The sequence below is a fragment of the Barbus barbus genome, assembly GCF_936440315.1.
Source record: "Barbus barbus genome assembly, chromosome: 13".
Lineage (NCBI taxonomy): Eukaryota > Metazoa > Chordata > Actinopteri > Cypriniformes > Cyprinidae > Barbus > Barbus barbus.
This window is the reverse complement of record NC_136741.1, coordinates 19,061,147-19,083,631: the sequence shown is the minus strand read 5'-3', so window position 1 is coordinate 19,083,631 and position 22,485 is coordinate 19,061,147. Positions and strand designations below refer to the sequence as shown.

The window sequence follows — 22,485 nt, the reverse complement described above, 5'->3', positions numbered from 1 at the left end:
TTGTGAGGAAAACCGCACATGAGTGAACTGTTACCTTTATATTCCTACAAGGTTGCACATACACTGCTCTTGAGGTTTGACATTCTTTGACACCGTTTGACTGAACTCAGCTGGATTAAGCAGGAACTAAAATCTCATTTCCATCTAAAACCTTTTTTTTTCAGATCTGATGGTGATTTGAAGAACTGCACCAGATTTCCAGTGTACCGGTTTACCATCCAGCGCTTTGCTGTTCCCCTCTGCTGCTGCTGATCGGTGGATATAATCGAATCAGTGCTCCAAACAAAATGGCTTCCACAGTGAGAAAATGTCAGCACCTGTTTTTAACACTCATCCTTCTCCCTTTGGTAAGCTATGTGCACATTCTATCTTATATAAACAAGGCAGATCCATTGGATTATTGGGCCTGAATTACATAAAAGTACCACTGATTTAAACATGATGGAATTGAAAAGCACAATACATTCCTACGGTAATTGTAAAATGGAGACAGACCATTCTAGAAGATATATAAGTCTTCGGAGAAGAAATATTCCGAAGAGGAGAATAAAAGGTTTGAATGAGACAGAGAGCGTGTGGGAGAAGAAGGAAGAGAGAGAAAGAGCGTGAGAGAAATTTATAGCAGGTGGGGTCTGGGGGAGAAAAAAAGACACACGCACATCCCTTTTCATCTTCTTTCTCTTGTTATTGTTTTCTGTAAATAATCCACATACAATAGGTCAAATGTAAAGGCATTTATTGTTTCCTGGATGACTGCTTGTTTCATACATATGGTATCCTCTCATAACTGAGCGGAGAAGTGCCTTCTTTGTTTACATGAAGAACCGTTCTCACTTTGGTCTACTGTCTGTGCCTCCAGCTGAGGAGAAACAAATGTCCAAGGGCAATTTACGTCACATACACACTGGCACTTAGACGGTTCCTGGCATCCAATGATCATTGGCACCAGACAGGCCAAATGTAAACTGCCCAAGAGCCAAAACAGTTATGGTACAGTGAGTATTTCAAGCAACAAAGGCTATGCTGTTTTATATCACTTTTAGTTGATACTAAAAGCTGGCAGTGGCATTGCAATGGAAAGTTTACATAAGGTTATACTTCAGCTCTGTCTCAGTTAGCAGATTTAATTATGACCATTACAGGATGAACAATGTTACTTCTGCTGACAAAAAAATATTTTCAAGTGTCTGTTTAGTAGAGTTGAATGAATGCCAATAAAAGGTTCAAAAAAATGTATGAACTAGAGACAAAATAAACTTTCATTATTATTAACAAATGAGTAAAGGCCAAAAAAAATAAAAATGCTATAAAACAACAATTGAGGTCGGTAGAGTGTAGTACTATAAATTCATTGAAATTACAAAACTTTTAGGCTATTATGCACAATAGGGATACAGTTCCAAGTCATGATTTTGACTAGATTTTGCTATTTGTATCCTTTCATATTGATCTGATCACCACACCTAAGCAACAATTTTAGAAATAAATCTAATCAGCAATAAAAAATGTAAAAACGCTCAAACTAATTGTGACCCTGTCTGTGAAATCCAGGCTAAAGTCTGAAAATCTAATTATGAGATAGCAAACACACTGAAAAAATGATACATTGAATTTACTAGTTTTTTTAAGGTAAGTGGTTGCAATCAATTTATTTTAGCTACATTTAAATAAACTAATTTTGCTGAAAGTTAGTCAACTAAATTTGATTATTTAAATGTAGCAAAAATAGATTGATTGCAACCACTTACCTTAATAAAAATAGTATAATTTTTTTCAGTGCACCAAAGTTTGATTTCATCCATTAATTTCACTATGATTTCAATCTTTGACATGGTCTTACTCAGTCAATATAAAAGATACCAAGGTTACATTTTCACAGAATGTTCTTTACCTTATGAAGGATGATTTTATGCAGAAAATAGTAAATCACCAAAAATGACTTTAGCTGGGTTTTCACAGACAGGGTCACAATTATATACTATGAGCTTGTTCATACTATAATATACACATCTTTCCCCTTACACATAATGTTACAAAATTCTAAATGACAGATTTAGAAGGTTTAGGTTAGATTTTGATTCCCTTTATGCTAATGCTCACGGTAATATAAGATTAAAAGAAAGTTTCCCTACAGATATCAACTAATCCCACAGATCACTTAGGTTTTTTTCCTTCCAGTTCCAGTTAATCTGGGGATTACTGATGTGATACACTGTATGGGATTATTGTTACAAGAGAAAAACAATGGAAACTTGCAATGAGTATCTCCTCTCCTTTCCTATTTCAATCTGTTTCCAGCATGAAATGACATGCTGTTTTTCATTAAATCTGAAGTATGCATTTTTTAAACTTTAAAATGCTTCCTGCCAGCTTCTATCACATCATAATATGCACAAACAACTTTAAATAAGAATATGAACTTTAAATAAGACAACTATAATTTGTTTGCCATTTACCTGAGTGTAAATCCCATGTGACATTCCCACACCCACACTGAAGACAGCAGACAGAGAAAAATAAATCCATTTCACACTTTTCAAAAACTGGTATAAATAAATTTCAATTCCACAAGAATTAATGTGTTCTACTTTTGTAGTGGCATAGAAAGATAAAGGGGACAAAAAAAGTAGAAGAAAAAATGTAGTTTGACAGCAAAAGAAGCAGGAGGGGAAAAAAGAAAGAAAGAAAAGTACTGGGAATGAACTAGTTTTATGGATTTGCTTGTTTGTATGAATTTTTGTGTTGCTGTCATGATGTAGGAGTGAATTGCGTAGTCTCTTTACGATGGAAATCAGCTTTGTGATGCAGCCCGGGTGAGGGGTGAGAGCTTACACAGCCCTCATGAATATTAATGTAGGTGCTCATGTTTATTAAATTTTGCTCCTGTTTTCAAGGCAATGCACAAGGAGCACGGTGCTCTGAGACCAGTTAACGAAGTAACCACAATCTCAGGGGTCTCACATCAGCAGTATTAAGGAGAGTTTCAAAAGTGATTAGTTTATTATTATCTCATAATGTGATTTCATATTCTGTTGTGCATTGTAGGTAGTTCTGTTGATGAAGGATTTTTCTTTTAACATGGGAATCTGTTCAGGTTTAAAGGCATAGTTCACCAAAAATTTAAATTGCTGAAAATTTACTAACCATCAGGCCATCAAAGATGAATTTGTTTCTTTATCATTACATCACTTGGCCACAAATGCATCCTCTGCAGTGAATGAGTGCCGTCAGAATGAGTTCAAACTGCTAATAGAAACATCACAATAATCCAAGAGTAACGAGTCCATCAATTAACGTGCCTAGTCCATCAATTAACGTGTTAAAGAAACAAATCCAAGGTATTTGAACTTTAAACTCTTGCTTCTGGCCAAAATACGAGTCCATAGTTCATTATAACTGCTGTCAATCGATAAAAAAAATTAACCATTGCAGTTACTTGCAGAGTTATCTTCCTTGTGTGGGGTTGTGCTCCAGCACGGCTCCAGCACGGCTCCAGCGCGGATGAATCTAATGTTTTGTATGTGTATGTGTGGCAGTCAGTCACTTCAACATTGTGGATGTTTACTGTACTTTGCAATCACAGATTCTAGCCTACGTCTTAGAATATATGACCCAAATAAGAATTTTTCACCGTATATTGCCATCTGAACAAGTAAGTAACAAGTCTGCCACATTTGTTCTGACCAACTGAGGAAAAAATCAGTACAATAAATCGTGCTACCAATGGTGATTAAACAATCGGTTAGCTCATATCACATCAAATCGTGCAAATTATTATTATTGTTATACTTTATTCTCAAATTATTAATGTTAACAACATCAGCATTGTGTGATTATGAGTTTAGTGTGTATTAACGTGTAGATTTCAATTTCTGTACAGTCTAATGTAATTGTCATGCCATTCAAATTTCCTGTTAAGATATTCAAAAAGCAAATGCAAACCCAAAAAGCAAATTATGATCCCTTCGAACTGGTTTTCTTTAAAATACATATCTTGTGTAATCCCAGGCTATCTGTAATCAGAAGCACGTTTAAAACTGGAATATAATTTAATTTCATTCACATGTGTTTCATAAACACATAATCCTTTCTGGATTACAATCCGCCATCAAAATAATACATTTAATTATTCCAGCTGCTGTGAGAAAAGGTTAAATGATCTGCAGGATCCTCACGCGCAATAGCCAAGTAGCCGGGACAACTTCTTTATGTTTACAGACGTGACGTAATGACGCAGTGCCATGCTCGAATTTCCCGCGAAAACCTACCCCGTTTTGATGGCGGATTGTAATCCAGAAAGGATTATGTGTTTATGAAACACATGTGAATGAAATGAAATTATATTCCAGTTTTAAACGTGCTTCTGATTACAGATAGCCAGCGTGGGATTACATACATTTTTGTATTTTAAATAGAACCAGTTTGAAGGAAGATTAATTAGCTTTTTGGATTAAAAGAATTTCTTAATATGAAATTATAATGGTATGAGAATTACCATTATATTAGATATTATAAGATATTAGACTGTACAAAAATTTTAATCTACACGCTAATACTATACTCATAGTCACGCATGAGTACTCACCAGCGGTTTAGACATTAATGGCTGTGTGTTGAGTTATTTTGAGGGGACAGCAAATTTAAACTGTTATACAAGCTGTACACTCACTACTTTACATTGTAGCAAAGTGTCATTTCTTCAGTGTTGTCACATGAAAAGATATAATAAAATATTTACAAAAATGTGAGGGGTGTACTCGCTTCTGTAAGATACTGTAGATGTGATATGAGCTAACTGATCGTTAGCTTTAATCACCGTTGGTAGCGCGATTTATTGTAATGCTTTTTTTCCTCAGTTGGGCAGAACAAACGTGGGAGACTTGTTACTTACTTGATCAGATGGCAATATACAGTGAAAATTCTGATTTGGGTCATATATTCCAAGACGTAGACTAAGACGTAGATCTGTGATTGCGAAGTACAGTAAATATCCACACCGGTGCGGTGACTGACAGCTACACATTTGCCCCAAAATATTAGATTCATCCGCGCTGGAGCCGTGCCGGAACACCGGATCACGACCCCACGCACGGAAGATAATTCCGCAAGACACTGCAATTCCAGGGTTTCAAACATAGAGGGCGACAAAGACGTAAAAGTTACGGACTGCAGCTTTAATTGAACTTATGACAGTCTTCACATAAACCCATGTAATAAATGTCATATTTACCTGTGCCCTTCAGCAATTATGAAATATACAGAAATTAAATAAAGTTATCAAACACTAAATTCTAAATTAAATATAGATGAAAGCTACAAAAAGTTATTGAAAGTTATAAGCTTAATAAAAGTTACTGATTTCCTCTTTTTTCTTTTGTTCTTTGAATAACAGACGTCACAGCAGCTGGGTTATTAGGTTATTTGGCTGCTGTTACTTTAAGAGCTGCTGCTGCTGAACATGATGCGGATCTGACACACATGCTCGTAGTTTCATTCGCGCTTCAATATGAAATGATACAGGCTACAGTGTAAACTGCCATATTTGTGCGTGCAGTTTAAGAGCGCTCACTACAAGCACAGTATAACATCTGACAGGACAGGAAAATTAATTTTTACTAACATATCTCATCTGAATGCAGTTCACTGTTGTTCTGCTGAAGCTCCCTCGTCACCTTGCGCTCGTTTGACTAATGCCTGGCACTGTGGAGTGCGCATCTGGAAAAGTCTTCCATTTGATGTGGTCGTAAAGATGTCCTGCATCTAAAAAACGCAATCCTTTAAATAAAAAGAGATAGAAGCAGCAGTTATGACCCTGCGTTAACTGCGTTAAATATTTTTATTTAAACTGCGTTAAATATTTCTCTCCACCCTCAATACCACGACTGAGGTGCCCTTGAGCAAGGCACCGAACCCACAACTGCTCCCCGGGTGCCGCAGCATAAATGGCTGCCCGCTGCTCCGGGTGTGTGTTCACGGTGTGTGTGTGTTCACTGCTGTGTGTGCGCACGTTGGATGGGTTAAATGCAGAGCACGAATTCCGAGTATGGGTCACCATACTTGGCTGTATGTCACGTCACTTTCACTTTGTCACTTTCAAACTGGAAAAATTATTGTGCCAATTATAACACTTCCTCCAGTGAAAAAGTCCATCACCTGTTGTCCTCTAACATCCTAATCCACTATCAAAAATTTCTCAGACAAGATGAATTTTCACTGGAGGAAATGTTATTATAGATTATGAACTCGTAATTGGCCAGAAACAATTGTTTAAAGATGGATACCTTAATTATGGATTTGCACAAGGGATTCATTGATGAGTTTTCTCTCACATTTTGCTTTGGCCTTCAACGTTATCTCAAAGTTTTCAAACAATATTTCTAATACATAAACATTTCACAATATGGTTTATTAAACCCCTTTATGTCACTTCACTTAACTACAATTGTAAACACAACTGTAACCTAGTTGACAGCAACAAACAAGTATTTGCTCATATCCATTAGTAAAGCTTGCATACATGTGAGCATCAAGATGTACTCAAACAGACAATAACAGTATTGACAGAGTTAACAGTAACAGTATAACTGAATTGATTTGTATCTATTGAAACTGTTCAACTGGATGGAGAACACCACCTTCTGTGTGAAGAAACATATGTGCTGTGGAACATTAGTCAATTTTGTTTTTCTACAAAAATATAAGATGAATGGCCTGGTAGTGCATGAAGCAGGAAGGAGCTATTGTTTAAAGTGTACACTGAGTGGGAGTGATAAGAAAGAACACGTTTGGTTTGGCTCAGAATTTCATTCGACCCTGGGCTGAAGATATTTAATGTCTTGTGTGCTGTGTGTGGGTCTGTGTAATATTGTCTCTATTTGAAAACCGTTTAACATTAAGATAAGCAATATTCAAGACCTGCTAGAAGTGGGCAGCAGTTTATATGAATATTATTTTTTTCTCCTAACACAAAAGTAAAGAATGGTTTTAAGAAAGCACCACAGCAGCAATGGAAGATTACTAATTATATTTACCAATAAACAAAGCTTTGTTTATTTTCTCTCTTGGCCCTTCTAAAATTGTAAGTCGCTTTGGATAAAAGTGTCTGCCACATGACTAAATGTAAATGATCTAGAACTTAAACTGTGTTTTATAATTATGAATCCCGTCTCATTAATGCATATTAGATGTTAAGTGGAATGATGTTTATTGTCTGTAATTTTGAAGCGGGTTTAAACACATATAGTAATTTGGAATGCAATAATTGCATTGAATTTATCATTAGTGAATCATTTAATTTATCATAATGAAAATCTCACTGTCTTTGGCTGCTGTCATTGTTTATTTAGTAACCTTGTACTCTGTCAGTTTGGATGTATCATCACAGGCTATAAGAACTGTTGACGGATAAAGTGTTGCTTTCTAAAAGTTTAGACATTAATCTAATATGATCCAGGGGCCCGTAAGGGGTGCTTTGTAAAAAATACAGAAGAAAAAAAGGGAAAAAATACCTTCTGAAAAAATAAGTTCCTGAATTAGAGATTATTGCTCTTTCATACTTTCATACATATAATAATAATAATAAAATAATTTGAAATCAGTCTCTTTATTTTCTGCCAGTGTTTAAAACGGCTGTTAGTTCTATATTTAAGTGCTTAACACTGTTAAGTTCACACACAAGTCGGATATTTAAAGAAAAAGAAAAAAATTATAAAAAATAGAAAAATGAAATCTTGATAAAATCGTACTCACCCTCAGGCCATCCAAGATGTAGATGAGCTTGTTTCTTCATCGGAACAGATTTTAGCAAAAATTTAGCATTACAAAACTAGCTCATCAAAGCATCTTCTGCATGGGTGCCATTAGAAACTGCATACTTTATAAGTAGATACTTCTTTTGAAAAAGTACTAACTTTTACAAAGTATGTTCTACACGAACAGCTGTTTTGTCTAAATCTAACATTTCACTCTTTTAAATATTGTATCTTTCAGATCTACTGCATGCACCCAGACTGTGTCATTCAGTTAGAAAAAGAGAAGTGCACGGAAAGGATGGCCATGGATGACCCTAGCAGTGAACCTGAAATGGGTAAGAACTGCATTTATGTATTGCCTCTGTGTTTGTATTTACTAGTTTAGAGACAAATTTGTCCCAAGAAGCCATCCGGGGACATTTTTAATTGGAAAAATGTAAAAACTTTTGTCATAATAATAACAATAGTTATAACAATAAAACTACATTTACATAAATTGTATGATAAAACAATCCTCTGCATGATAGAGAAACAATGAAATGTGTGAGTCTGTGTGTGTTTTGGTGATGTGTTTTTTGTGGTGGTGGTACTTATTATGTGTCAGACTGCAAGTACATTATGCATATTTGCTGATTCAATCCACACAGTTTTTGAGTCAATTTTAGAGCCCCACATACAGTAAATGCTGCATGTTACCTTTTTGTTATGCAGTGCAAAGCTATTAGTGTTTAACTGTGAAGTCAAGCAATAGACTTACCAGCGACTAAATATTTTAGTCATCTAAATATAGCATGCTTGCATATGTTTATAATAAAAACATTTTTAAATAAGCTTAAAAATTAGTTTCAATTTAGATTATGGATTTTAGAAGTGATCTGAAATAAATGCGTCATGATATTAAGCTTAAAGCTGTCAGACTAAGCTGGAGAATGTAAGACCTTGTGATGGTTCACAGGAAGTGGGGGTAAGATCATAAGCACAGAGCTTTTCCAGAACTGACTCTGACACCCCTCTAGTGCTGTCTGCATGTGGCATTGATAATAATCCTTTGGACAGTCACAATCACAGTCAGTAATGAAATGCTGACATTTTGATTTGACAAGAAGCTGTCCTTAGGGAATGGATTCCTGCGTTAACATGAAACTAGAGATGCCCACGGTTTTAGGCTATAAACTGAAACTTAGGGAGGGGACCGGCTAACAAAAATAGGTTCCAAGAACATTTTGCAAACGTTTTGAGAACATTATTAAAAACCAGTTAACTTGAACAAATGTTTAAGTTAGCTCTGAGAATGTTACCTGTTAGCTGGGGGAATACATGTAAATTAAATGTTCATTGTACAAATGTACATTAAAGGGATGGTTCACCCCAAAAGTAAATTCTGTCATTAATTAGTCACCTTCATGTTGTTCCAAACCCATAAGACCTTCATTCATCTTCGGAACATAAATTCAGATATTTTCGATGAAAACCAAGGGCTTTATGACCCTGCATAGACAGCAACGCAACTGACACGTTCAAGACCCAGAAAGGTAGTAAGGACATCACTAAAATAGTCCATGTGACATCAGTGCGGTGAAGACTGACACGGAAGAGAATAAATTGTTGAATACAGTTGTTATTTTTGTTTTCTTTATGCACAAAAAGTAAAAGTATCCTTAGTACCTTTCTGGGCCTTGAACGTGTCAGTTGTGTTGCTGTCTATGCAGGGTCAGAAAGCGCTCGGATTTATATAAAATATCTTAATTTGTATTCAAAGATGATAGGTTTTATAGGTTTGGAACAACATGAGGGTGAGTAATTAATGAGAGAATTTTCATTTTTGAGTGAACTATTCCTTTAAAGCAAATATAAATGCAGAAAGCACAACACACAAGATTACTCGAAACTTGCTGTGGTTTGTGTGGGCTACAGTAGCCTGTTTACATCACTTCATCTTTATCTCATTATTTTGCCTAATTTACTCATTTACTTTGCCTATTTTTAGCTGCTGAAAATAACCACTGATTGGATCATTGGCTCTTTGAATCATTTATTTCATAAGTCGTCATAATTCATAAGTTAGGACTTGTAATGCTCTCAGAAATTCTCCCACAATATGAAAAGCAGTGATGTGCAGTATTTCAGGAAGATTCTGGAGAACAAAGACAAACAGCCCTGTCTTTTATCTAATCACTCATCTGTGTCCAATTTACACAAGTAATTAAAGCTGTTCTCAGGAGAGAAATCATAATCATAATCATTTTGAGTGAGCGTTGCACTGTATCCCTGGAAGAACATTTTCCTCCTTGCATCCACAAAGAATAGAACTATGCTTGTTTGTGTTCACAAATATATAATATTTCTTTATATGAATTTCTTAATCTATAAATACAGTATATTTGCTTGTAGAACAATCTCCAAGCAGTATTTTACATTAAAACACTGCCTTGGGTCTGTGCTATAACAGAGCTTATGGCTGTAACGGAGCCAACGGGACATGAGGCGAGTGGATCTAAGTGCAAGCTTTTATTAGTGAACATAGTCAAAACACAAGCAGGGTCAAACAACAGCAAGCGGGTATAGCACAGGCACGATACAAAGAGTAAACGTAGGGCAAGCGTGGGTCTTTGATCGACGAACAATATCCAGAGGGCTTGACAAGAGGGGTAGTCTGATAACGTGAGCAATATTCCAGACGAGGAACAAACAGAGTCTGAGCGGCAAGACAAGGGTTAATCCAAGGGACACGAGCAGGAATCAGGAAACAAGGCGACATAAAAATGACAAGACTAAACTAGAACTAGAAACTAGGCTCAGCAAAGCAGCTATCGGTCACGAATCCTGACCATGAACTTACATTCGCCCACCACCAGGTCACTCACTCACCACAGGGACTCTTGCTCTACACTAACTGTTGCACGCCACCTCAGACTTCAATTCTCATAATCCATTGCACTGACGACACACAGCTGATTGCACTGATCACACACCCTACATAAACCATGGACTTCCTCTTCCTCTCTGCCGAGTATTGTTTAGCGTATATCTTAGCGATAGCTACTCTACGGAGCCCACTCAGTTGTTAGTCTTTCCTTGTTAGTTTTCTCGTGTTTTGATTCCTGCCCGTGTTTCCTGGATTAACCCTTTGCCTTGTCGTTCGGACTTTGTTTGCCCCTCGTTTGGATCTTTGCTCGTGTACCTGGATTATCTCTCTGCCTTGCCCTCGACCCACGCTTGCCCTAGGATCACTCTTGTGTCTTGTCCGTGCCATATCTGTTTGCCGTTGTTTGACCCTGCCTGTGTATTGACTATGTTTATGAATAATAACAGTTTGCACTTGGAACCGCAAGTCTCACGTCTCGTTCACCCCATTACACCATCACTTGGAGAGTTATAAACGCAGAACAATACTAGAGACTAAACAGAAAACACACATGGACTGTCTTGGTACAGTAGTTCACACTAGGAGAGTGCTACACGCCAGACAATACAACTAGATCAGGATCTGAGTGGGCTTTATGTAGTGTGTGTAATAGCTCTTAGGTGAGCGTGTGATTGGTGACAGCTGTGTGATCAGTGCATTCAGCTGTGTATGTGCAATCAGTGCAATCAGCTGTGTGTGTGTCATCAGCGCAATGGATGATGGGAAATGCAGTCCAGTGTGAAGTGTGGTGTGAGAGTTAATATGATGGAGAGGCGAACTCTTGTGGCAGTCAGACAAAAGACCACGAACCAGATTCGTGACAATGGCCAACTAAACAGACAAGGCTTTGGAATATGTAGTGGTATTATTTTTGGACCATTTTCCATTAATTTCCTTTTATGCAGCTGTATTATTTGGGCTTTATCCAGTTTCTGGAGCTTGCTCAAGCACAAGCTCCTCCTTTGGGTCTGTGTTTGGCACTGCTGCAGGGAAAATGAGATTGATATAAACACCTAACATGACAGACAACAAAGAGTGTTTGACAGTTGTTGGTCTTTAATAGCTACTCAGTGCCTATATGAGTGATACATATCAGTTTGCTTTATGCAGGAGTCTTTACTGAGGCAGTACTGTCGGAGGTCCATCGATTATTCATTTCAAATAAATGTTTATAAAAAAAATAAATAAAAAAAAATACATTAAAAGTTGCTAAAGAGAAAATGTGCAACCGCAGTTATTATTTTAATGACTTTGGAATGTAAGCATGACTTCATTAATATGATACTAGGCACATGTTATTATAAATCTGACTTAAAATGCAACATCCAGTTTTGCACAATATGTAACAGGGGTCCCTGCTCCATCTTTGTATCCCATCATGGAAATTACTAAATTTCACTTTACTTCATTTTTACTTTAAATGTTATTTTATTAGGTAGAAATTGCTATTTGTGGGAATAATGAAAAAAATCTAGAAAACTGTAATCACAAATCACAATTGAAGTCACAATGTTTGTCACATTGAAGAACATTTCTGAAATTACATTAATAAAGTTAATTATTTTATGTATATATATTACATATATAAATCTTACAAAATTACATGTTATTATTAATATAATTTATCCTACAAAGAGTCCTATGCTTGAAAAAGATTTACGATTCCTGTTTTAAATGAAAAGGTGCTTAAGACTTTGGAATGAAAAACTCCATCTTAAACAAAAAATGTTGGACATAAACCAAAATGAAATAAACCAAACAACCAAACAATTAATTCTGATTCTGATTGTTATAATTCAAGAGACAAGATGTTTGAGTGCTTGGCTTGAGATGCAGAGTATTTAAAACACTTGCTTGGCCTTTTGTTATTATAAATGTTTGACATTTACACAGACCACCAAGAAGCAAATGTCAACCTTGCCTTGTTTGAATTTATGCATGCAATTTAAAGTGTACACTTGGGCGATTTATAAGGTTGCAGGAAAGAGTGTTGTATGTGAGCTTACTAATAAGAATGTAAGAATGCAAAAGGAATGGACAAAGAAAATCTCCAAAACGAACTATAAAGCGACTAGATAAAATATATTGTTAGTTCTTCTGTTTTAATGAAGTCTTTGTAAGAATGTCAGGGTAATATTTTGAAAGCACTGTGAAAACATTCTAACATTTGATGGGGCTGAGAGCAGAGGAAAAACACAGCTGGCAGATGTGGTTCTGCTCATGCAAATCAAGATCAGCAGGCTTTTTTTTTTCTAGCACACACACACAGACGCTTGCTCTCTTTACTATTTCTCTTTGAATCCTTAATCCTTGATGGAGATGATAAGATGCTTTAGCATCACATGGTTAGTTCACTATATTCCCTCTGAATATATCACTCGAGGGATTTATTGAAGAGCAATGCCAAAATAAAAATAGATAAAGGGATAGATAAATAAATAAGCTAAGATGTTCTGCATGCTCATATACACATACGCAGACACACAATTAAAAAAAATAGCTCAAAGCCATGCTGATAGCATGTGATTATGTGTAGAGAAAGACAGAGAGAGAGAGAGAGAATAACAAAAATAACAAAGATCGACGTGGTTAAAGTTTCTAATTATTTTAACGGAAATTTGGCGAAAAAAAAAAAACATTTGATTAATATTTATTGACTATTGTATTTTTTTCTATAATAAAATGCTGTGGCATTGTTTTGATTGAATTCTTACACTCTGTTGCCTTACTGAAGCAGATGGAAGCCTCATTTTGTTGCTTGTCATTTGCGCTGATTTTCACTGTATCATAAGAATGGCTGTCAAGTAGCACACCTAAATATATCTTAAACTAGGCTGTTCTATTCTCAGGTGCTGTAAATACCCCAATAAAAACTGGTTCAGAGGCAGTTACCACAAAACTTTAATCTTGAGATTTTATAAGCCCAGAAGTTCAACATTTTAAATGAAATAGTTTTAATTACAGTAGTATGAGTGTTGCCCCATACAAAACTGTAATACGTACATATATTAAATTTCCATTTATATTTAGTATATTGTCATATAAAGTAAAAACATATATGCAATATTGTAAATTGGAGCAATTTAATATATTAACACATGGCATATATGATTGCTACCTGTTATACATAAAATTAGGGGTGGAATGGTTCAACTTTTTCATGGTTTGGTTTGTATCACGGTTTTAGAGTCACCGTTTCGGTACGGTTCGGTATGTTTAGGGAAAAACTATGCTGCCAAATAAAAATAAAGAAAATAAGAATAATCTAACTAGCCTACAAGCAACAGCATATAAATACAATAGAGTAAAGATACAAATAAAATAGGTCAATAGCATTAGTTTTTAGGTACAGAAATTGAATAAAGTAATCAAATGTAAAACAGCATTGCATAATTTGACTGTATAAATTAAAGATTAATCTTTATTAAAGTCACAAAAGCGATTCAATCAAGAGCAGTGAGTGATTTCTTTGTTGTTGCTGTTTGATTAATATTAATAAAGTGCTGTTGTTTATAATGTACATTCAGCCTGCTATGTCTGCTATATCGGATACTTACCAAGACGGGTATTTTGAGATATTTTTTTGTGTGAACTTGTCCATTCAAACACAATACTTCAGAGAGAGTTTAATATTTGCGCGCTTTCTGAGGCGCGGGATTGCGCGCTTCTGATGAGCGCACGCACAAATATTCTCACTGCCCGCGCGAGCTCGCATCCTCTGGCTCTTAAATTTTCAAACTGGCAAAGCTTACATGGGTTTAGTTTAAACACAGATATCGACTTGTGCTGATCAGGTCTCACCTGTGCGCGCTATCAGCACCCGGGTGATGACGGAATAAATGCTCATATTCCAGCATACGCACTCGCACTGAACAAGAGTGAATGGTTTGTCCACTTTTTTTTTCTTTCTTCATCGCAGTTGAATGCGCATCCATCAACAGAAGCATACATTAGCCGAACCCTGTTTTTTTACGTGTTATTTATAACAAACCATAGCTATTGCAGATGCTTTGTCAGATTTAAGTTGAACCGCGGTCCTAGCGCGTGCCGAACCGTGTGTGGAGAACCGTACGGTTCGATTTTTTTTTCCGCGAACAGTTCCACCTCTACATAAAATGTACATACTTGTTGGTTAGGCAGAGATTTAAAGCTATGCTATTCCATGTCTTCCTGTGTAATCCTCTAGTATGCCGATGGATGTGGGACAACCTCACCTGCTGGCAGCCAGCAAAAATTGGTCAAGTGGTCTGGATGCCCTGTCCTGAGCTATTTGAAGTCATGAGTGAGGAGAATGATGGTGAGTAAACATGAACAATACCTCAAATTGTGGGACTTATTGAGAAGATATGATATTAAAATGCCCCTATTATGGGTTATGAAAGGCTCATTCCCCACTAACAGGTTGACATGCATGCAAGGTCAAAAAACAATTTCATTGTCTTATAATCAGTGTTGTGCAAGTTACTTCTAAACTGTAATACATTATAGATTACTTGTTACTGCTATTTAAAAGTAAGTCCTTTCCTTACAATATTACTGTCTCAGAATTGTAATGCCTTACATGATTCCTGTATTACTTTTGAGTTACTTTCACCAAAATAACTACAGAATTAGAACATTCTAAAATGTCAAAATGTACTGCAGATTTTACATTCAGTAGTGGGCGATATGGTGTAGCATAATGACTGTGGGCTATCCAGGCATCTCGTACATTAGTCTTCTGCCATCTTCACCCATTAACCGCTTTTCCACTGGCCAGTGCGAGCCGGGGCTTACAGCGAGCCGAGTGGGGCTAATAGCCTCGGAGCTCGAGCACAGAAGCCGAAATCATGCCGTGTTTCCACTGTCGGGCCAGTTGCCCCGCGGCACTCCTGTAAAACCCACCCTAAACACGCCTTCACTGGACTACGTCATACAATACAAAGTTCCACCAGGGAGATGAATGAAATAAAAAAAAAAAAAGAAAAATGGGTGGGTTCAAACAAAAGGTGCTATCTTCTAAGTTGTGTATCAGATCCAGATGAAAATACCTGTAAATAAAAGCTGAAATGTTAATCTCTCATCTCATATTCATCTTTTGATGTCAAACCCAAATGTTTTCAGTCTACAGCAAAAATAAAGGAATTGGCCTTACTGTTCCAATACTTTTGGAGGGCACTGTATATATTTCACAAAATAATTTGATTTATTATTGTTTGGCTCTTCATTATTTCTTTTTTTTTTCTTCATGAAATATATGGGATTTTTGCACCTTTTGTAGAGTTTGGAAAGGTCAGTCGTAACTGCACCGAGAATGGCTGGTCAGAGATGTTCCCTCACTACGTTGATGTTTGCCCTTTTAATGAAAATGGAACAAGTCCAGTAAGTGTCCTTCACCTTTCCTGCTTTCTGTTCCTTCTGTATCTGCTTAGAAGATTCCTAATCCCTTTCAGCCTCCAAAATTTCTAAAGAAATGTATTTACTGTATTGAATAAGCTTGACATCAATTAGAATTTCTTCTCTTTGTTTGCAGGACATGTACTATGTGTCAGTAAAGGCTCTGTATACTGTGGGCTACAGCACCTCACTGGTGTCTCTCGCCACTGCCATGGTCATTCTCTGCAGGTTCAGGTGAGAGGTCAACCCAGGTCAGGAAAGAGGTCATGAGAGTTCATTCTCTTCTTAAAGTGTTACTTTTAGCGCCCAAAGTTTTGTCATTAATCACTTGCCCCCATGTCGTTCCAAACCCATAAAAGCTTTGTTCGTCTTCGGAACACAATTTAAGATATTTTGGATGAAAACTGGGAGGCTTGTGACTGTCCCATTGACTGCATAGTAAATTGCACTATCAAGGTCCAGAAAAGTATGAAAAGCATCGTCAGAATAGTCCATCTGCCATCAGTGGTTCAATCTGAATTTAATGAAGTGACGAGAACACTTTTTCTCCACAAAGAGAACAAAACAACGACTTTATTCAACAATTTGTCTCCTCTGTGTCAGCGTAGCGCCATTATGGAGAATATTTGCTGGACACAAACTCTGTACGCTGTTCTGTGTCAGCCGCTTCAGAGAAAAAACAAAATAATATATGGACTCATTTGTCTTAGTAAAGTGTTTAGAAAAACACCTGCACATAGGTATTAAAGAGCTTTCAATAACAGGCATTTTTATACACAATGTAAATTATATTTGGAGCATAATTATTTAAGTTAAGCCCCTGAAATTAGTCAAATTGAATTAGTATGTAGTTTTTTGGACATACTGAACGAATACACCAAGATGTACAAAAAAGATGCACTTATCAGTGTTTCTTTTTTCAAGGATATATCAAATTGTTTAATCGTGATAGTAAAGACATATTGTTACTAAAGATATATTTTTAAAAATGCTGCTCTGTTAAACTTTCGGTTTATTTTAGAGAACTTTTTTATCAGTTTATAAACTCAGCCTATAAGAATTCAATTTCTGGAGTATTTTGTGACACTGAAGAGTGGAGTATTGGCTGCAAAAAAAAAATCAGCTTTGCCATCACAAGAATAAATTACAAATATACAGGAATAAAATACAAAATATATTAAAATAGAAAATAATTTGAAAGTTTCTAATATATTTTTTGATCAATGATCAATTTGAATAGCTTTTGAATAGCATTGTACATACAGGATGCATTTTTTATGTTTTATATAATGTTTCTTTATTGTGGTTGGCTTTACCCTCAGGAAGCTGCATTGCACCAGGAATTTCATTCATATGAACTTGTTTGTGTCCTTCATCCTGAGGGCCATCTCAGTCTTTATTAAAGACGGCATTTTATATGCAGAGGAGGACAGCAACCATTGCTTTATACACACCGTGAGTCTCAGTCTCTCTCTCTTCACATTGCACACAAATTCCCAGGCAGTCATGGTGATGGTCCCATTAACATCCCGGGTTGCCCATGTCATTTCTTTGAGGAAGGAATTAGTCTCAGAATGACACGTTTGTGTTGCTGTTATGTGCTTTAATTTGCTTCAGATAATGAGGTCTCTGTAGTCACCTCACAGTTGCTTTTTGCTTGGCCAGCTAGCTAAATGTGCTTTGAATGTTTCCCTGTGCAACGGTGTGACTCTTCGGTTTTTAAAGCGATAGTTGACTCAAAAATGAACATTATGTTATCATTTACTCACCCTCATGTCGTTCCAAACCTGGATTACTTTTAGCTCATTTTCCAGTGAGATTATGTAAATGTAAATTATGCTTTAGTTCAAGTAATATTTTGATAATGTGGTATTCACTCTGTGTTGTTCTTTTTGCAGGTGGAGTGTAAAGCAGTGGTGGTATTTTTTCATTATTGTGTTTTGTCAAACTACTTCTGGCTGTTTATTGAGGGCTTGTATCTTTTTACGCTGCTTGTTGAGACATTCTTTCCAGAGAAAAGATACTTCTACTGGTACACTATTATTGGATGGGGTAAGACCAGGGTTATTGTAGCTTGTGTAGTTACTATAACTAAAACCATTTAAAAGTTACTTAAAAAATAAACATTAACTGAAGAAAAAAAGCGTAACAGTAAAGTACACACATAAGTATATTAATGTATAAAATAAATTACAATTTGTGTAAATATAAAATATGTATGTATAAAAAATAAAATATACATGATTTTATATATATATATAAAATATCAAAAATACATTATATGTATTTCATACATATATTTTGTATATATAAAGTGAAATTTGTTATATGTGACCCTGGACCACAAAACCAGTCTTAAGTCGCTGAGGTATATTTGTAGCAATAGCCAAAAATACATTGCGTGGGTCAAAATTATCGATTTTTCTTTTATGCCAAAAATCATAAGGATATTAATTAAAGATCATGATCCATGAAGATATTTTGTAAATTTCTTACCGTAAATATATCAAAACTTTATTGTTTATTAGTAATATGCATTGTTAAGAACTTCATTTGGACAACTTTAAAGGCGATTTTCTCAATATTTAGATTTTTTTTTTTGCACCCTCAGATTACAGATTTTCAAATAGTTGTATCTCGGCCAAATATTGCCCTATAATAACAAACCATACATCAATGGAAAGCTTATTTATTCAGCTTTCATGTGATGTATAAATCTCAATTTAGAAAAATTGACACTGGTTTTGTGGTCCATGTGACATGTGAATATGTGAAAATCTGAAATTACTTATATTTATTTAGATTACCCATGTTTTTCCAGGTACTCCAACAATCTGTGTGGCTGTCTGGGCAGTCTTAAGAGCTCATTTTGATAACATTGGGTAAGATAAAGGATTTATTTATAATATATATATAACTAAATGTTATGTAATGAAAAAAACAACAACCTTAAAATAAAATGAAAAACCAATCAAATTGGATAAATGTCTGACATTACCTGCAGTTGCTGGGATATTAATGACAATGCTGCCATCTGGTGGGTGATCAAGGGTCCCGTTCTTGCCTCTATCATGGTATGTATGGATAGTACATATTCCATCACAAAAGACTTTTGACTGTAAACTATTGCATTATTGTATTGATTCATTCAGAGGGGCAGAAATAATTATTCACCATATCTCTTGTCTTTCTTGCCCTCAGATCAACTTTATACTCTTTATTGGCATCATTATAATCCTGGTGCAGAAGTTGCAGTCTCCAGATATTGGAGGGAACGAGTCCAGCATTTATCTGTTAGTCATATACATACATATACATGTACCATAATATTTTTTCTATATTCCCATTTCTAAGAAGAACATCATTACAATCGGATGTGGAGTCTTTTTATGACTTGATTGGTGTGATTGACAGGCGTCTGGCTCGCTCCACTCTACTTCTAATTCCTCTATTTGGAATTCACTATACCGTGTTTGCTTTCACACCAGAAGATGTCAGCAAAAGAGAAAGACTTGTGTTTGAACTTGGTCTTGGTTCTTTTCAGGTAGAAGCCCCTATTGTCTTCTTATGTTTGTACAAAGAGACAACATGATTTATTTTAATTTATTAATTTATATTTCATGTGTATTTTGTACACTGTAATGTATAGTCTCTTTGTTATTATTTCGTATGTATTGTATTATTTTGATGTCATTGCCCATCTGAACTGAAAAAGTATTACTTCTTCCACCTTCATTTATCCAATATATTTACATACAGTATCTTTTATATCTTAAACAAGATTATAATAATTGTTACTGCTTAACCAACCACTTTTTTTATATTTAACAATTTTCATTTTTCTTCTCAGGGGTTTGTAGTAGCTGTCCTTTACTGCTTTCTTAATGGAGAGGTAAGTCCTTTAAGTGCTACTGAAAAGAAAATATTGTGTGCAATTTGGTTTAGCATTGGGGAAAATAACTACCACACTTCTAATGGACTCCTATGGGAAAAGTCAAAATAAATGTATATTACTTTTTCTTTTTTTTTCTTTTTTTTTAAAGAAAAACACTTTGCAATTGAGGAATGTATTTTTTAAAAGCATTTTCAGTAACTGTTTTGGATAAAAGCATGTTAATTTTAATATAAATTTATTTTACTATACTTTTTTTAGCATTTTATGAAATATAGTTTCATTATTATAAATTCATCCAAATAAAGCAGTGTCTCTGGAGGGCCTTTCTCATTGCAGTGCTCATTACACCGGCCTTACATGTAAATTATTAACTAGCTGGATTTAAAATTCAAGCTTGTCCATGTGCAGCATGGAAATAGATCTGCAGATCTTCACCTGTAGGACCCAATCATCTTAATAATCCACTGAGGTTTCTCCCCAAAGGTGCAATCAGAAATCAAACGAAAATGGCGCAGCTGGACGGTGAACCGGTACTTTGCTGTGGATATGAAGCACAGGCATCCGTCCCTGGCCAGCAGTGGTGTGAATGGGGGCACACAGCTCTCCATCCTCAGCAAGAGCAGCTCACAGATCCGTATGTCCAGCCTGCAGGCTGAAACACTGGCCACATGAGCGCTCAGAGGACCAAACTCCTTAGAACTAGAGCTACAAAATAACCTACGTCAACATCCAAGTCCTGTTTCATCTTTTGAGTCTGTATAGTGTCGGTTGAAGCTGTAATATCTGTCAGCCGTCTATAGATGACAGGCTTTTGCTATGGAACTCTGAGGAGCTCACAACCAATAGTCTATTGTGTGCCAAGGAAACATGGATACCTTTGGTGCAGACTTACGGATGAATCAGATTTGATCTGAACTGAAAGGATTACAGGCCGAGGGGAAATAATGAATCCATAGGAATCCAGTATTTAGGATGTTTTCATCCAGACAGCTTTAGTTCGTGAACAAGGTGGATATTTTTGTACATATCAACATCACTCTCTCATGTGTTTGTTTCTCTGTCTGTGAAGATGTGACAATTCGAGATTCCCAACAGACAGTAGCCGACCTCACCGCAATGGGATATGGGACATGAAAAGTCATTTTTGAAGGAGAAGAAACCACATATTTCACACAGGAGCTTAATGAATAACTGATCCACAGTTCCTAATACCAATTTAATATGTAAATATTTTCATATGTTGTACTTGTAGAATGAAGGACTGAAGGAAAATCAAGGACTACGAAGTTTAAGGATCCACATTGTGGGTGCTTCTTGGGCACAGTGTTGGAATCTTTTACACAGTCAAAACTAACATTAGCAAAGAAAAACTAATATTTGAAACCTCATTAAAACAGTGAGTAACTTAACTTGCCAATTTGTTTTCATGAGTGGATTCCTCTTGTACTTGTACATGTGCTCCTATTTTTTTAAACAGCCACTACTACAGAAAATGTCTGTTAGGATACAACAATGCAACAAAGTTCATACCACAATGTTTGGCATATTAATATATAAGTGGGTAATATTGGTGTAATAGATTTGTAATATACATGTTGATTCCTCCCCCACAAAATTATATTACTACTAGCTGTCATACAGTGAATTTACAGCAAAGAATTATGAAACTTTACATTCATATCATGAATAATTTCTGTTTAAAGGCTGAGCATTTTCTTATAGCTTTTCTGACTCATAATATTTGATATTTTGCTCATTTTGTAATTTAATATCATAAAAGCATTTACAAATAGAGCACTTTTAAGATTCCAAAGAAGATTTTTTGAATATTTGACCCCTTAAGACGTAATTTGCCGTACAAGTTTGCAAGTCTTTGCTACTGATGTCACTGCATATGAAGATGTTTTTTGCTTCTTCAAAGTGCCTTTTTTGCACAAAAGAGACAAACTGCAACACATAACTGCATCACTCTGTGAAAGTGCTTTTATTGTGCTTCAGTAAACCAAGAGGCCTTCAGAGAATTCAAGCTAGTTTTTTTTCTTGGGCATATATTTCTACAGGCCTTAAATTTTCTTTCAGTAATGCTGAAGAAAGAAAGAAAGAAAGAAAGAAAGAAAGAAAGAAAGAAAGAAAGAAAGAAAGAAAGAAAGAAAGAAAGAAAGAAAGAAAGAAAAGGTTTGTGCATTATGTAATTTGATATAAAACACCAATTCAAAAAACTGAAAAAAAGCTTATTTTGGGAATTTGGAGAATAATTGTTTTACATTTAAATTGATACAATCATTATGCTTTACAATTTTTCTCCCAATTTAGTTATATATTATATATATCCTTTTGTGAAGCATTATTTCATTTCATATTTATATTATTTCAACAAATGCCTTGTTTTTCAAACGATAACTGCAAAATGAAGATGCACACAAGGTCAAAAAATTTAATGTTTTTATATGATCAATATTTATTTATATGTAAAACTACACTGTATTTTAGATTTTTTTTTTTTGAGTAATTGTTGATCATTTTAATTTGACTTTAAGTGGAATGTTTAGTGTGTACAA

General features: G+C 35.5%; 1 protein-coding gene across 1 annotated transcript; it reads left to right on the top strand.

Moving 5' to 3' along the window:
• Window positions 1–287: 287 nt before the first annotated feature.
• On the top strand, window positions 288–22,014 carry LOC306878979 (pituitary adenylate cyclase-activating polypeptide type I receptor-like; the record flags this gene model as incomplete). The annotated part of the gene is made up of 13 exons (XM_079431620.1): window positions 288–347; window positions 7,990–8,086; window positions 14,843–14,953; window positions 15,917–16,017; window positions 16,169–16,266; window positions 17,355–17,487; window positions 17,931–18,084; window positions 18,854–18,914; window positions 19,037–19,106; window positions 19,234–19,325; window positions 19,447–19,576; window positions 19,883–19,924; window positions 20,411–22,014. 13 exons carry the CDS (start codon window positions 288–290, stop codon window positions 20,597–20,599), a joined length of 1,338 nt encoding a protein of 445 aa, XP_079287746.1. The 3' UTR covers window positions 20,600–22,014.
• Between the last annotated feature and the right edge of the window lie 471 nt (window positions 22,015–22,485).